At 39.6% G+C, this 17,634-nt stretch overlaps 2 protein-coding genes across 5 annotated transcripts in view; both read left to right on the top strand.

Annotated features, from left to right (window-relative positions):
* Positions 1-17,634, top strand: part of LOC116063522 (sialoadhesin-like) — a 40,018-nt gene that overhangs the window by 14,338 nt on the left and 8,046 nt on the right. The window lies entirely within an intron of this gene.
* LOC116063526 (methyltransferase-like protein 27) lies at positions 625-16,865 on the top strand. Of its 4 annotated transcripts, none has more exons than XM_036005812.1 (6): positions 625-637; positions 9,528-9,693; positions 10,542-10,670; positions 12,896-13,031; positions 14,036-14,128; positions 16,508-16,865. In XM_036005812.1, exons 2-6 carry the CDS (start codon positions 9,577-9,579, stop codon positions 16,735-16,737), a joined length of 705 nt encoding a protein of 234 aa, XP_035861705.1. In that variant the 5' UTR covers positions 625-637; positions 9,528-9,576; the 3' UTR covers positions 16,738-16,865. The 4 variants fall into 4 exon arrangements, with proteins under 4 accessions (XP_035861705.1, XP_035861706.1, XP_035861708.1 ...); XM_036005813.1 differs by lacking the exon at positions 625-637 and adding an exon at positions 8,442-8,465 and having other exon boundaries at positions 9,551-9,693; XM_036005815.1 differs by lacking the exon at positions 625-637 and adding an exon at positions 8,446-8,466 and having other exon boundaries at positions 9,556-9,693.

The raw sequence follows: 17,634 nt of genomic DNA, 5'->3' as shown, positions 1-17,634 counted from the left end.
CCAGTGGTAACAAGGCATGATGGGTCCCCCACACCATTACACCACCAGCCTGCCCAGTGGTAACAAGGCATGATGGGTCCCCCACACCATTACACCACCACCAGCAGCCTGCCCAGTGGTAACAAGACATGATGGGTCCCCCACACCATTACACCAGCAGCCTGCACAGTGGTAACAAGGCATGATGGGTCCCCCACACCATTACATCGCCACCACCAGCCTGCCCAGTGGTAACAAGGCATGATGGGTCCCCCACACCATTACACCAAGCACCACCAGCCTGCCCAGTGGTAACAAGGCATGATGGGTCCCCCACACCATTACACCACCACCAGCAGCCTGCCCAGTGGTAACAAGGCATGATGGGTCCCCCACACCATTACACCACCACCACCAGCCTGCCCAGTGGTAACAAGGCATGATGGGTCCCCCACACCATTACACCACCACTACCAGCAGCCTGCCCAGTGGTAACAAGGCATGATGGATTCATATTCTCATTCTGTTTACGCCAAATTCTGACTCTACCATCTGAATGTCTCAACAGAAATCGAGACTCATCAGACCAGGCAACATTTTTCCAGTCTTGAAAGGTCCAATTTTGGTGAGCTAGTGTAAATTGTAGCCTCATGTTCCTGTTCTTAGTGGAGATGAGTGGTACCCGGTGGGGTCTTCAGCTGGTGTAGCCCATCCGCCTCAAGGTTCTGCGTGTTGTTCACAAATGCTTGGCTGCATACCTCGGTTGTAACGAGTCAAAGTTGATCTTCTATCAGCTGGAATCAGTCGGCCCATTCTCCTCTGACCTCTAGCATCAACAGGACTGCAGAATACTGGATGTTTTTCCTTTTTTAGACCATTCTTTGTAAACCCTAGAAATGGTTGTGGGTGAGAATCCCAGTAACTGAGCAGATTGTGAAATACTCACACCAGCCCGTCTGGCACCAACAACCATGCCACGCTCAAAGTTGCTGAGATCACCTTTCTTTCTCATTCTGACATTCAGTTTGGAGTTCAGGAGATTGTCTAGACCTGGACCACACCCCTAAATGCATTGAAGCAGCTGCCATGTGATTGGTTGATTAGATAATTGCATTAACGAAAAATGTAACAGGTGTTCCTAATAATCTTCAAGGTGAGTGTATAAAGTAATAGTTAACATAAAGTTATATTAATTTATAATAAAACTCTTAGCTGAAAGCTGCGCTCCTCTCTGAATAGTTACTTTAGAGTTTCCTAAATTACTCATTACAGTTTTTTTCCAACTGCTTACACACGTTTTCAAAACTGTCTCCTTTTTTCTCTAGAAAAACTTGTAAATCTCTTTTCCTTTTTTCCTTTCTCTACACACAATTCCCAAAACTGCACACACAAAATGCAAAATGCCTCACATCTCCTTCAAAATCAAACACTGAATTCAAAATACCATAAACACATCTCAAAATGAAGCATTTGCATCAAACACTTTTTTCACAATAGTTAATTTTTGGATATACCATGTACACACTGTACTGTTCTAAATCTAAAGCTCTTTGGTCTTTCATAGGCCTATATCTCAATTTACAATGTTCTAGAGAGACAGTTATCTGCTGAGAGGGGTTGAAAAGTGCACTGTAAAAAACAATATAACGTTACAGTAAAACAGAAAATAATTATTGGACAAAACATCACGTTTGTAAGAGTAGCACAGCGTTGTATACAGCAGCATGAAACAAGAAACTTAAACTACAAACATACGTAAACCAAAGGTACCATTTTAGAATAAAGAATGTGTGTGTGTGTGTGTGTGTGTGTGTGTGTGTGTGTGTGTGTGTGTGTGTATCGTGGGGGGGATTGTATGCACAAACAAAGTCTGATTGATTTGTAATGCTGAAATATTCATTAGATAGTTGCATGCAGTATGGACGCCATTGTAAAGCTACTCAGGATGGGCTTCTCTCATTGGTCAATCTGTGGTTGATCCTCCTCCTCCTCCTCCTCCTCCTCGTTGTCGTCCCCTGTCTCTCCCTCCTCCTCCTCCTCCTCCTCCTCCTCGTTGTCGTCCCCTGTCTCTCCCTCCTCCTCCTCCTCCTCCTCCTCCTCGTTGTCGTCCCCTGTCTCTCCCTCCTCCTCCTCCTCCTCCTCCTCCTCCTCCTCCTCGTTGTCGTCCCCTGTCTGTTCCTCCTCCTCCCCTTGCTCTCTGTCTATTGTTGGCATCCATTGTTCCAAACAGGTAATCTGACCTTTGACCTCTGTATAGGCCTATACTAAAGCAGTGATTGGTTAGTGTTCAGTTATGACATAATGTGTTTGCACATGTGAGGAGTGTGTGTGTGCCCTGTTAAATACTGTAAGTGTAGCATTTTGATTGGTTGTGTTTAGAAAAGGAAAGCAAGTCACTTCCTGTTAGATTTTCTTGTCATAGGTAGAGAACTGTGTGTAGTGTTTTGACAAAAGTGTTTTATGTAATTGAAAACTGAGTGAAAGGCTGAGAAACAGCTTAGGGTTTTGGAGATCTGCTGTGTAGTTTTACACTTTGAGTGAGAGGTTTCAAAAATCGTGTGACATGAAAAGATTTTGTGTGTAAGCAGTTGGAAAAAACTGTTACAGCAGAAAAAAGCTGTGGCCCGAGGTGGGGGGGGGGCGAGGCTCAGCCTTAAACAGCGCGCAGAACGGCCAGAGAAACATTAGCAACCGCTGGCAACAAAACAACATGTTAGATGACCGCCCGCGGGACTGTGTACGATATGATTATGCTCTGGTTTATCTGCATTTCTTTAAACCAATCACAATCATCGTGGGCGGGGCTAAGCTCCAGACGGAGCCACGGTGCCTCTGATAAATAGTCTCAGGAAGGAACTTGTTTTGGTGGAACATGTGAACGTTCAAAAGTAGTTTTAGTCGTGCAACAGAAAACTCAGATTGGACAGATAGTCTGCTGCACTTTTCTGCCGTAGAAGTTTATTTAAGGAGAGGAGTACGGGCTCAGGCCTGCAGGAAGGATTAAAGGTATTAAAAGTTCTGAACTACATATATTATTCATATAACATGCCTGTCTGAACATGAAGGCCCCATAGCGGCCAATCAGGCTCGACAGGTGTATTACAGAGTCGTGTGAAACCCCCCCCCCCCCCCCCACCCCCCACCTGTTTGTTCCTGTTTAAGGCGTTCCCAAATATGCCCATGCTTTCAACCGTCTGTCCCGTGTGGCAATGGCGTTCACGCTCAACCGGTTCCGTCAGTTCAGCAAATCTCAAAGCCTCGACTGAGAACTGACCCAAAACTGAAAGAAAAGTGACCCAAAAACTGACTGACAATTGACCCCAAACAGACCAGTTTTTAAGGCGTTCCCAAATACGCCCACGCTTTCAACCGTCTCGTGTGCCGATGGCGTTCACGCTCAACCGGTTCCGTCAGTTCAGCGACTCTCAAAGCATCGAGGAGCCGCGGTGCTCGGAGACGTTGGAGGGAAAGACGCCACAAACTAAATGTCCCTGAGGCCTAAACTTAGAAAAATTGATTTTTTGAATTTCCTATCGTTGTTTTGGACATTTTTGTCGCTTTTAAAAAAAGTTGTTTACGTTTTTTTTTTACGTTTTTGTTGCTTTCTTTGATCCGTTGTGAAAGTGTTTCAGTGTGAAAAGGGTTCATGTCTAAAGAAAGTATATATAAAGACTTTAAAGAATGTCATTGGAGGAAAAGAAGTCAAACTAAATGTCCCTGAGGCCTAAACTAACATGTCTCAACTCAGACAACATGTTCGGCTGCAGATTATTTTGTTGTTGAAATATTACAACTTGTTTTCACACACATTGTGTCATTTTGTGCAATACTGTATGTAGGCTATTGGGGTTGTGCATTATTTCATTTTGTGCAATACGTACAGAGTTGTTAAATTAAAAACTGCCAATGAAAGGAGTTAATGTGCTACTATATAGGTACCTGTCTAATGTATATGAGAGTATTACTATATAGGTACCTGTCTAATGTATATGAGAGTATTACTATATAGATACCTGTCTAATGTATATGAGAGTATTACTATATAGGTACCTGTCTAATGTATATGAGAGTATTACTATATAGATACCTGTCTAATGTATATGAGAGTATGTGTTGTGTTGATGCTTATTTTCTGTATTTTGTGTTGTCTTTGTAAAGCTGCGGAACGGACAGAGCCCAAAACAATAAAGTATATCTCATATCTTATCTTATCTTATCTTGGGTCTTGATCTGCATTTCTGTGTTGTCCACATGTTAAGTTCACGTTGAATGTTTCTCCTCCGGCTAATTTCCAGCTGACAATAGGCATCATAAAATACAATGGTTTACATATTAAAATGAGTTACATTACATCTATAGTAACAGCAGTCATAAGCAAAAAAGGTTAAACATACAAAGAAGTGGCACACAAACAAACAAGTTCAGAAAATTGATCCACTAAACAACCTCTGATCTTTACTATTCATCCAAATCATCCATAAGTTCTGCTATTTTTAACTAAAGATATTTGGTATAATGTCAGATAAAATAGCTTTATAGAACATGAATTTTTTCAAATTTGACCCTGAAAGACTTGTTCTTGGTCAACTGGGAAGACAACACAAGGGTTAAGGTGTGTTGTAAAGGTGGAATATGTATGTATATCTTTGATTGTAGTGGGCAATGAATTCCAGTTTTGTAATGCCATAAGAGAAAATGATAATTGGCCAAATGTACTTTTCCTGAATGGAATTAGAAGGTCACCTCGTGCGGTGCGTCTAGTGATCTGACTGCTGTTGTTACGTTGTGTTATGAAAGAGTTCAAAGGAGGAGGAGTAGTGTTACGCAGAATTTTGTACACCAGACAGATGTTTTTGTATTTAATTACATCTTCCCAGCTCAGCAGTTTACGGTTATTTAGGATGATACAGTGATGCGAGCTGTTCGTCTTCTGGTCCAAAACTTTGATTGTTTTCTTGTAAAGAGTAGCTAGTGGCTTTAATGATGAGCTGTTAGTTTGTCCCCAGCTTGTCAGACAGTATGTTAGATGTGACATAATCATGGTATCCATAAATAATTTGGCCGTATTAAAAGTTAGGGCATTACTAATATATTTAAAATTTGCTAGGCTAAACTTGACCATATTGCACACTTTCCTAATATGTGCTTTAAAAGCAAGATTAGAGTCGATAATAATGCCCAGATACTTAAACTGTGACACAATCATAATGTTTTGCCCTGAGATGGTTATGTTTGATACAATATTACACTTTTTGTGACAAACATTCCTACAGTTTTATTTACATTAAGATGAAGGTAGGAACGATTTAGCCAATCGGTGATCTGATCCATGGCTGTGGTAAGTTTGGCAGCAGCCAGATGTTTTGTCTTGGCATGCACATATACTACGGTGTCGTCTGCATATATTAGTGTTTGGCCTTCAGGGCAAACAAACGGCAAATCATTAATATATAAACTAAACAAAAGCGGCCAAGTATCGATCCTTGTGGTACTCCTGTGCATAAGCCAAGAGCTAATGAACGATAACCGCTCAAAGAAACATATTGTTCTCTACCAGTTAGATACGACTCAATCCATTTTGTTGCTAATGGGGAGACATTAAAATAAGACAGTTTTGCAATAAGGACCTGATGGCTAGCTAGCATGCAAGGTGCATATGTAATTCAGGTTAACTGTAATATTAATTGGTTATTAATTTTGGCTAGCAAAAAACAGACTTAAAACAAAATGTACTTACAAGGATAAATGAGCAGCTGTCTCTAGCTGTCTGTCTTTTAGTACAACCGGACGCTCACACACCCCATCCAGGGGGTCAATAGCCAAATTTGTTTACACATGAAAGTGTCCAGCAAAAAAAAAGTCAAGTCACTCTTTAACCAAGCTTTAAACATGAAAAGTATGTAGTTACACAAGAAAATTAGACCAATATTAAAAAAACACTTACATTTCTGTTATTTGTTACTGCACTTTGTGATGTTTATTGGTTGAAAACTTCCTTGAAGCCAAAGTAAATCCACTTTCTTTTGAATATGATGATTTGTTTGAAGAAGTTGTGAATATCAGTGATCTTAATGCCCCAGTGTGAGCTGTGAATATTTGAAATTGTCGATTTTATAGTACTCTCACTGGGCATTGTTAAGTTGCTGTATCACGGTATGTCAAATATTTTCAAGAGATATGTGAGTTTTGTAACACATTTGAAGTTTTTTCAGTTGTATCCTGTTTGAGTTTATTCACCAGTAAAAATAGAACATGGCTAATTTGTTTATCTTTAAAAAAAAATACAACGTAGATAGCTATTAGCAGAAAATGTCCCACTGTAATATAATTGTTTCTCCATGATTGCTAATTTTAAGAAGTAGTTATAGTTATTGCAAGGTTTTTGACAAGAAGGCGATAAGAAGCCCTAAGTGCCATTAACAAGCACAGATTTCACAAGTTTAAGAAGGTAATTATTCATGAGAAATGTATGTTAAAAAGGGGAAATGTTCCACTCAGATTAAGTAGTATTTGTAATAACTCCGACAACAACAGATCTTATCACGTATTTGCTTCTTTTTTTTGTCTCCCTAAAGGTGCAATAGAGTACAGTGTAACACAATGCATATGGATAAGAAGTTATATTTGTGTTTTTTTAATTTGCATTACAGCTAGAGAGTAAAACGCCATACAGACAGACCTGATATAAGGAAAATAAATGACAGATATTCAGATAGGGTGTATATTTCACATGCTTTAGGTGTTATAATTAAAGAAGTTATTCGTTACTGAGAGATGTGATGAAAGGTCACAGTCACAACCATCCCATGAGCTGAACTTATGATAAGCACATGGAGTCTCACAGGGATGCAACTTAGTCAGTTGAATTTTATTCAAAGACTGTCACTATTTCTGTAATTACATTTACTGCTTAAGATTTTGATTCCATCCTTATGTAGTTTTATATCTGGTATTCTTTGTAATCATTTATACCTCATGCTACATATTGTACATGTAGTACTTAGGATGGTTTAACACGTTTAACTAGTTTTTTACACCCTTCAAATCAAGACACCCCCCTGTAGGAAGGTTTAACACGTTTAACTAGTTTTAGGGAAACTGAAACTGTTTCAGGGGAGGCCCAGTGAATGGAAGTGAAAAAGATCTTATTGAGTAGCCTAAAATGTATAGATAGATCAGAGATTACAGTATTTTTGGTAAAAATCATGAAGATGAACAGGATGACTAGATGGTTAAAAACTGTTTGGTCTCAACTAAAGCAAGGACTCCAAAAACGTTGCACTGATGTTTCCAACTTCCCTTTATCACATTAATTATACTACCACCACAATTGCTATGGTGAGGCCGATTTGTCAATCATTTCCCTAGCTGTCAATCAATATCAGTGGATCAGAACAAAATATGGCAAGTCTTAAAATAATAACTAATGTTCTTAAAATATAAAACAGAAACTGCTTTTTTGCCTCCTACAGTACTATTTCTCCCCATGTTCACAGAGTTAGAAACTAACAAATGTCGGAGTACAGACCTTTTTTATGTATTTGGTCTAAAGTTACATCAAACAATATGGTTATTAGGCTATAATAGCGCAATTGTTGAGTGTGTGGACAGACCTATTTTTTTTAAACTATTATCAGACCATATAGGAGCAAGTATTGCGTGTCTGTGACTCCACCTAACATAGTTTAGTTAGGTGGGGCACATTTTCCCAAGCTTTGTCTGAGGGGTGACCCACTGTCAGAGTTTGAAAACACCTAGTTTAACTAGTTTTTACACCCTAAATGTATGAAGAGATAGATCAGAGATTACATTATTTTTGGTAAAAAATCAATTAAGATGAACAGGATGACTAGATGGTTAAAAACTGTTTGGTCTCAACTAAAGCAAGGACCCCCAAAACGTTCCTCTAATGTTTCCAACTTCCCCCTTTATCACATTAATTATACTACAATCACAATTACTATTTGTCTATCATTTCCCTAGCTGTCAATCAATATCAGTGGATCAGAACTATAAACAAAATATGGTAAGTCTTAAAATAAGAACTATTGTTCTTAAAATATAAACAAAAAATGCTTTTTGGCTCCTACAGTACTGTTTCTCCCCATTTTTTTTCCCCAGAGTCAGAAAATAAAACATGTCTGAGGACAGACTTTTTTTATGCATTTGGTCTAAAGTTACATCAAACAACATTATTATTAGGCTATAATAGCGCAGATGGTTGAAAACTAATGCTAGGACTCCCAAAAACTGCACTGATGTTGCTTTGTCTGAGTGGTGACCCACTGTCAGAGTTTGAGAACACCTAGTTTAACTAGTTTTTTAAATACCATTCAAATCAAGATACCACCCCACTAGACTGGTTTAACCCCAACACCCTGTGGATTACATCATAGTACACGCCCACTTCCAGCCACGCCCACTGCCACCATTTTAGTGCATTATATTACTACTGGCATCACTACCTGGACTCTCTCACACACACAGGTGAGTACAAACTCTCTCTCACACACGCACAGGTGAGTACAAACTCTCTCTCACACACGCACAGGTGAGTACAAACTCTCTCTCCAGCCCAGTCTCACGGCAGTTTGTGAAATGGTTACGTTATTGAATCTATTGATTCGTGAACAGGACACGATTATTTTTCAAGTTTTTCCCAACTTTTTTGCACACTTATTTCCCCAAGTTGTTTGTCACTTTTTCCGATGGTTTTGTCGATTTTTTCCCCAAGTATTTTGACGTTTTTTGGGGGTTTTTTTTCCATGTTTTACTGTCCATGAAAACTGACCAAAAACTGATGCATTTCATGTGCCTAATTAACTGAGTTAATGTCCTTATATATAGGTACCTGTCTAATGTATATGAGAGTATTACTATATAGATACCTGTCTAATGTATATGAGAGTATTACTATATAGGTACCTGTCTAATGTATATGAGAGTATTACTATATAGATACCTGTCTAATGTATATGAGAGTATTACTATATAGGTACCTGTCTAATGTATATGAGAGTATTACTATATAGGTACCTGTCTAATGTATATGAGAGTATTACTATATAGATACCTGTCTAATGTATATGAGAGTATTACTATATAGATACCTGTCTAATGTATATGAGAGTATTACTATATAGATACCTGTCTAATGTATATGAGAGTATTACTATATAGGTACCTGTCTAATGTATATGAGAGTATTACTATATAGGTACCTGTCTAATGTATATGAGAGTATTACTATATAGGTACCTGTCTAATGTATATGAGAGTATTACTATATAGATACCTGTCTAATGTATATGAGAGTATTACTATATAGGTACCTGTCTAATGTATATGAGAGTATGTGTTGAGAGATGCTTATTTTCTGAATTTTGTGTTGTCTTTGCAAAGCTGCAGAATGGAGAGAGTCCAAAACAAATTTCCCTTTGGGGACAATGATGTACATCTTATCTTATATCTTATATCTTATATCTTATATCTTATCTTATATCTTATCTTATATCTTACCTGCATTCCAGTGTTGTCCACATGTTAAGTAGATGGTGAATGTTTCTCCTCCGGCAGGTTTGAAGTTGTGTCCTCATCATGTCAGACGGCAGCAGAACCATAAACGATGTGAAGACCTTTCTCAAGTCCAGCAGAGACGCTGATCCGCAGAAGAGGATGAAGTTCTACGACCAATGGGCCGAGACATACGAACAGGTCAGTCCTCAGAAGTCTGAGGGCATTTTTACATATCTTCTCAAATTCAAATATGAAGGGTGTTTGCATATAACCTCGCATAGTCTCTCATGTCCAGACCCTCCTCCACAGCTCTGTGGAGGAAGGTCTGACTAGTACACCCAGCATTCCTGGATGGGAGAACAACCTGCTCTGGTTCATTGGCATTTCTTTAAACCAATCACAATCGTCTTGGGTGGGGCTAAGCTCCGGACGGAGCCACGGTGCCTCTGCTAGATAGTCTCAGGAAGGAACTTGTTTTGGTGGAACGTGTGTATGTCAGTCACTCTTTTGGCATATATGGCAGGGAAGCAGTAACTACTAGTAACTACTGTAGGTTACCTGCTGCAGGCAGGATGGACATGGAGAGATGAGCATGAAGATCAATGAGCTCTGATAGCTGTGAATCATCTGTAAATTAAATTAGTAGACAATTCATAGTTCTCAGTCTCACTACTTTTCTTCCTTTCTCCTCTAAATCTACACATAACAATTACAATTACATCACATGTTGTCTCAAGCCTACGTAAATAAAGTCTTTGAAAAACGTCTCATGTGCACAGAACAGTTTACGCCAAAACTAGCACAAAAAAACGCCAAAAACTTCTAAACAAGCGCCAAAAAAAGCGGAAAAAAAACGCCAAAAAGTGTGTGTGTGTGTGTGTGTGGTGTGTGTGTGTCTCTCTCTCTCAGTCTCACTACTTTTCTTCCTTCCTCCTCTAAATCTACACATAACAATCCCACTTACATCACGTGTGTCGTCTCAAGCCTACGTTAATAACAACGTCTAAGGTGCACAGAACAGTTTACACCTTTCTTTTTAAAAACAGGATCACAACCTGATGGACTACAGAGCGCCACATCAGACGGTAGACTTCCTGAATGCCAACTTCTCTGGGAGTCGTGAGGAGGTTCTGGTTCTGGATGTGGCCTGTGGATCTGGATGGGTCGCTAAACTGGTGAGACAAAACCTTCTCAATTAAACTTCCTGAGGTTTAAGACAACCAAAAACAATGAATAAAATGGAAATTTTTCCGGCCGCGATAATTTCCATTTAAAAATTATCGAGCTCATTTTTAATTGATTTATTGCATATTGCGACAGGCCTAATCAGATCTCTACTTTCATTGATTTGTGGGTGTTGCATTAAATTTCATAGCATTATCCTGACTAAACTTTGACACATCTGTGATAATCCGTTACCTTCATTCCTCTGATCTCCACCATTAGTCCAAATCATTCATCATTTCTACTTTTTTCTTACAGAAAAAATAGGTAAAAATTAGGTTTTTTGACCATTCATTCCGAAAAAAATAAGTGTAGAACTAAATGAGTTGGATCTAGTGGTGAAGATACTGGTGGTAATGGAATAAAAAAATAGTGCCAAAAACGTTGAAATAGCAAGACAGATTTGCATATAACAAATATATACTGTAACTAATGCACATTTGTCACATTAAAATGTTCAGAACAAACTCAGCTTTCTGTAAAGTGGGGCCCAAATCTGTCCCAGAGCAACGTGTGAAGAGACAATTTGGTTCTCTTGAAAACATAGGCCTACCTTCCTCATGTGGACATGCTGTTACTTACTCATGGATATTTGGACAGAGAAACAAAGGTCAAAGCAGAACTTGTTTTTAACTTTTCTACAGTATCAAAGTGATCCACTGATAGCTGTCTGGACTTTTTCTATATATACATATATATATATATACTTTCCAGACTTTTATTCTTAGAATATTCCGTAAAATGTTCTGACTTTTTCCTCTCAAAGTATTACAACTTTTTCCTAATATTATCCAACTTTTGTTGTGAAAATATTTTCTCTTTTCTAAAAAAAATGTGACTTTCATTCTGAATATATATATATATATATATATTTTTTTTCTTCAAAAATGTTCACACAAACATCACGACCTTTTTCGCCGTTAGGTTAAAATGTTATTTTGAGGAAAATAATTTTAAGAGGTAATGAAACGTACATATGCCAGTGGTGCTGAAAAACGAAAGATATCGGACAACAAAAGAAAAGCTTTATTCAGTCTACCAAAAATGACATCTTTCTTTGGTCCAGCATCTGTAACCCCACCGGCGACAGCAGCGGCCGAACCCCCGTCACAGGATGCTAGCCAAAATACAGATTATCCGTCTTCAACTCAAACTGCTGGCAATGATGACCAAACATTGTTAGTAGAACAAGGACATGACGATGAAGATCCTACCGCTGAGACAGGTGAGGGAGATGTCAGGGAGAAAGCCCCGTTTACAGAGACAGACCCGGGGTGCTGGCCAGAGCATATTGCCGATGACTAACGAATTGATATTGTTAGGAGCGGTCCCGTTCAGATAGAGGAGTTTAACTTCCCACAAAGCCAATCACACCGCCGTTTTACCTTGGACAGATATTTCATGAAGATGAAAAATGGAGAAAAGATACGCAGGTCATGGTTAGTGTACTCAAAATCATCTGATTCAGTCTTCTGTTTCTGCTCTACCTTATTTGGCAAGCGGACGAGTAGTCTCACTCACAGTATACCGCGCAATCAATTAAGCAGAGAAGTTGGTGTCCGTGAAAGGGCGAGGCTTATTCCAACGTAAAACGCTGTATAATTGTATATAGTTTTAATCAAATAAGGTTGGATGTTGAGCTGCCTGTTCATGAAGCTGAAAGTGCACGTAATAAAGTAATATACCTTGATGCAAACCAACAGGAAGCCTTGCTTTTTCTGCTCTATTATGTTTGTTTTATGTGGGTAGGGCCCCATATTAGTTATTGAAACGGGCCCCCAGGTGCTTAAGGCCGCGGCTGCATGGATGGTTCCCTACAATGCTCTTCACAAGTTAAATAAATGACCAGTTCACTACTTTCATTGAATTTGGGTGTTTTATTCAATTTTATAGCATTTTAATTTTCATTTTTTTTTTATAAAATAATGTTGAAAAAAGTGACAAAAATGTCAGAAAAAGTTTCAAAAACGTCAAAAATAACAACAAAAATGTCCCATAAAAGGTGCAGAAAAGCACAGACAAAACATCAGAAAAAGTGACAAAACCATCGGGACCAAAACGTTAAATTTGGACCCAGAAAAACTAAAAGCTTGCTGGTCGACAGGAAGACATACCAGGGTTAAGAGATCAACATGTCCTAGTTACTGAAGTTGGTCCTATCTTCTTGTGTTGATAGATGGCTGAACTGGGCTTCAGGAAGTTTGTGGGAGTGGACGGCAGTAAAGGGATGCTGGAACAAGCTGCAAAGACCGGCCTCTATCAGGACCTCAGACTGGCCCTACTGGGGACAGAACCACTACCAGCACAGACTGGTACTCACACTACAGACAGACAGACAGGCAGACAGACAGACAGACAGACACACACACAGACACAAAGACAAAGACAGACAGGCAGACAGACAGACAGACACACACACAGACACACACACACACACACACACACAGACAGACAGCCACACACACACACACACACACACACACAGACACACAGACACAGACAGACAGACAGGCAGACACACACACCCACAGACACACACACACACACACACACACGCAGACAGACAGACAGACACACACACACACACCCACAGACACACACACAGACACAGACACACACACACGCACACAGACACACACACACAGACACACACACACACACACACACACACACACACACACACACACACAGACACACACACATATGGAGTGATATTCCTATCTTTATTCAAGATCACATTATTTCAATTTGAGAGCATTTCTCACTAATATTACGTTCAGATGTAATAATTTCCCTCAAAACCTTGCTCTACCGGTATAAAGAAAAGCTATTTGTTTACGGACATCAAGCTAGGCTAGCTATGGCTAGCGCCATATGCTACGTGCTTAATTTATGTTACTCACCCTCATAGTTGTGTACGTAACTTGATATGTCCCACTTCAAAGCTTTCTCCCGTTTCCTGATGGGTGCAGGTGAAAAAGCGTCGACCATTCTGTGCACATTTTTGACATATACTAATTCTAACATACAGTTCTAACATAAACAAACTCACCCTCAACGGGGCAGGGATCATTTCATTGGTCAACACTACAGCTGGCATTCTATTGGTTGCTGAATTTTGATAGGGTTGTCACACAAACAATCCAAGAGCGCAGGAAAAATGAGTTTACTCTTTAAGCTCACTGGTTTCATGTCACGAAACCAGACGAATAATTCAACCCGGAGGAGTTTTCAGATTCAAAGATCCGAAGCCAGATCTGCCTCTTCACACAGAGACAAGCTTACACCCCCCCCCCCCCTCCTCCTTTGGTTTCAGATGCATTTGACGTGGTGATGATCGTCGGTGCTTTGCGTGACAGATTTGTTCCAGTCAGCGTTGTGAGGGAGCTCTGCTACGCTGCCAAACCAGGTAACTAACAACATACATAAGGTCTGAGATAGCCAGGATTGTTCTTAATGTTACAAAAGTCTCTGGAAGCAGCCGGCCAATGTAATTCATCCGGGCAATTCCATCGGATATCAGAATCAGAATCAGAAAAGGTTTTATTGTTACCATGAGTACACTCAGAAGTTTGCCTTGGTGAACGGTGCACATAAACAAACATACTTAACATTAAAGCTATAGTGCGTAGTTTCTGTCGCCCCCATGAGGAATTCTAAGTAATGACAACAACGCTGTCGGCGCGTCCACATGATACAAGCCTTCGGTGATTATATATATATATATATATATATATATATATATATATATATATATATATATATATATATATATATATATATAAAAAAAAAAGAAAAGGGTATTTTACAATAACTTTGAATGCACCACGAGGCTGGCGAGGCTGAGTCTGTTTTTCAGACAACGGTAGCTACAGTCTGGTGTTAGAATCCTCTCCAGCAAAATACAGACACACTTTTACACCGTTTAGCTGTCAGCATTTTAACCGTGTTTAATCCAGCAGCTAGCTAACAGTAGGTTAACGTTACCGGCTGCTAAGTGTAGTGTTGACTAGTTAACGGTAGGCTAACGTTACCGGCTGCTAAGTGTAGTGTTGACTAGCTAACAGTAGGCTAACGTTACCGGCTGCTAAGTGTAGTGTTGACTAGCTAACGGTAGGTTAACGTTACCTGCTGCTAAGTGTAGTGTTGACTAGTTAACGGTAGGCTAACGTTACCGGCTGCTAAGTGTAGTGTTGACTAGCTAACAGTAGGCTAACGTTACCTGCTGCTAAGTGTAGTGTTGACTAGCTAACGGTAGGCTAACGTTACCGGTTGCTAAGTGTAGTGTTGACTAGCTAACAGTAGGCTAACATTACCGGTTGCTAAGTGTAGTGTTGACTAGCTAACGGTAGGCTAACGTTACCTGCTGCTAAGTGTAGTTAACTAGTGTCCCGTGCAGCGATGGTTCAGTTCCCTCTGACGTCTGTTTTCGGAGCATCAGAGAGAAGTGCAGGCATTTAAGTGGCACCTAAATAAGGCACCGAAATCCGCGTTGCTATTTGGTCCGGTAGATAACGGTCGTTAAGGCACCGGTGCCGTATTAGCACCGGGTCTCGGACCCCCCTACAAATAAAAACTCTTCGGATCTACACGATTCACGTGGATGACATTTTCCCATTCAAAACGGCAATTTTTGCCAAAAAGCGAGGTATGTACTACTATTTGGCCGGCTCGAAAGCCCAAACAAGTGTGTGCAGCGTGCCTTTTGTTTTAACGTCTCGCTAGATCCGGTGTGGTGTTGTAGTTTTTCTAACGTTACTAGTTGTTGCAACAGCATGTGAAAAAAACTACAAAGTTTGCTAGGCCAAAAAGAACGTTGGGTTTGCGTTAACGCCGTTAACAACACGTTTAACTGACAGCACTAATAAAAACGAAAAAAAAACATCTGAGAATCTGAGACATAAAATAGTGCAGAAGTTAAAATAAAACGTATATCAAAATGTATACTATGGTCTGGGTGAATACTCGATTCTGATTGGCTGCAGGGTGTCTATAAAAAAGTGATATAGGACACCACCTAAAGGAGCTCAAGGTAAATTGACTGTTTACCGTTCTAAATTAATGCGCTACATTAAAAGAAAAAGGAAATAGGAATCTGTTATTTCCAACACTGTCTGCTGCTTCAGTGCCTATTTCTCTTAAATGTAACGGACGTTCATTAATATCAAAAGGTTACGCACTAAAGCTTTAATATGACTTACTTACTTACTTACTTACTTACTGCCCATTATGCCTGTTGGCATGTAGGGAAACAACAAAGGATTTCCACTCTTGTCTGTTTTGGGCCGGTGTCTTTATAGAGCCCCAGGTGTGATGTAGGGTCTTCAGCTCTCCCTCCACCGTCCTGCGCCAGGTATTCTTGGGTCGGCCTCTTTTACATTTGTCATCTGGTGTCCAGTGAAGGGCAGTTCGCGTGATGTTCTCTCGCTGTCTACGTATTACATGTCCAATCCATTTCCATTGCCTTCTCATAATGATGGTAGCCATGTTGTCATGTTTACACTGGCTGAGTAGAAGTTGATTGGAGATGGTGTTGGGCCAGAATATTCTCTTTATTTCACGTAGGCTTTTGGTGTGGAAGGTCGACAGTTTGTTTCTTTAATATTAAATAAACAATAAATACAGAAAAAGAAATATACTGTTGCATAAGATAAAAGAGGCTGTATATGGGTTGAGTGCAAAATTGCACGAATATATAATATGTGCAATGGGTAGATGTAAAGTCCAGGGTGAGGACACTCTACTATAATTCTTTACTTCTTTAATACTTGTATATTCCATCCTGTAGGAGGCTATGTTTGCATGTCAAGAGTGGACCCAAAGTCAGAGTCTGGAGCCAAATACAAGGTGTGTTTGGAGAAAGAGCTGCAGCTGATGGAGGACGAGGGACTGTGGACCCATGTGATCAGCCAAGAGATGGACAGATACATGATGGATGTTTATAATGATCACAAAGACCAGCACAATGACCAGTACCTCTATGGGACCATGTACCTGTACAGGAAGGCACTCAATTAGTCTGAATGCATTCATACAATGTCCCATCTTTTGATCAGAGTGTGTGGAAGGTGGAACTAATTCACACCTTTATTTGTCTAAGTTCATGAATTCAGAATCACTTTTAAACATTGTATTTTGCATCTGAATTTGGTATGTTGAATTTTTTTACGTCGAATTTTTGATTTTGAATTTATGAACGCTTAGACGCACACACACACACACACACACACACAGACACACACTCACACACACACACACACACAGAATAATGGTGTGAAAATGAGTTGTTGGAAATTTGAAGAGTAAAATTCAGATGCATAATTTCAATGCATAAATATTCAGAATGCAAGAAAGTCAATGGCTTTTTAATTTCAAAATCCGATGAAACAGATTTCCTTCCATAGCAGTTATTAGTCTGAATGAATTCCTACAATGTTCCTAAATACACATTTAGGTCCTGTTTCTGCTGTAAAAACAGGAAACTGTTGGTCAGGGCTGCTAGTGGGGGGAGTTCAAAAGGCTTAATAATTGTCATTTCATGTAATGATGACATTAAAGATGACATTAAAAGGGACACATATAACTCTGTTTTGTATTTCACTTTATTTGTGCATTGAACTTGTTTTCATGTAAAATCTTTCACATCTTTCATCTATAGTCTAACCAGCCTGTTCTCATGAACCAAATGTCCAAAAGTTAAGCACTATAATTCGTATGATTTCCATGTTTTGTTGTTGCTGTCAGCGCCACATTGACTGCTGCTCTATAAGAACGTGGCTGCAGTTGAGTTTAATTAAATTCAATTTTAATTCAACAAGAGATATCTCGAGACACTTTACAGAGAGAGCAGGTCTAGACACTGCAGGGTGTCAAGCAGGACCGAGGAGCCACCCTAATCAAAGGAAAACTGCACAC

This window comes from Sander lucioperca, chromosome 10 (assembly GCF_008315115.2).
Source record: "Sander lucioperca isolate FBNREF2018 chromosome 10, SLUC_FBN_1.2, whole genome shotgun sequence".
Taxonomy (NCBI): domain Eukaryota; kingdom Metazoa; phylum Chordata; class Actinopteri; order Perciformes; family Percidae; genus Sander; species Sander lucioperca.
Note: the sequence above shows the minus strand (reverse complement) of the source record. Positions and strands in the feature narration are given on the sequence as shown.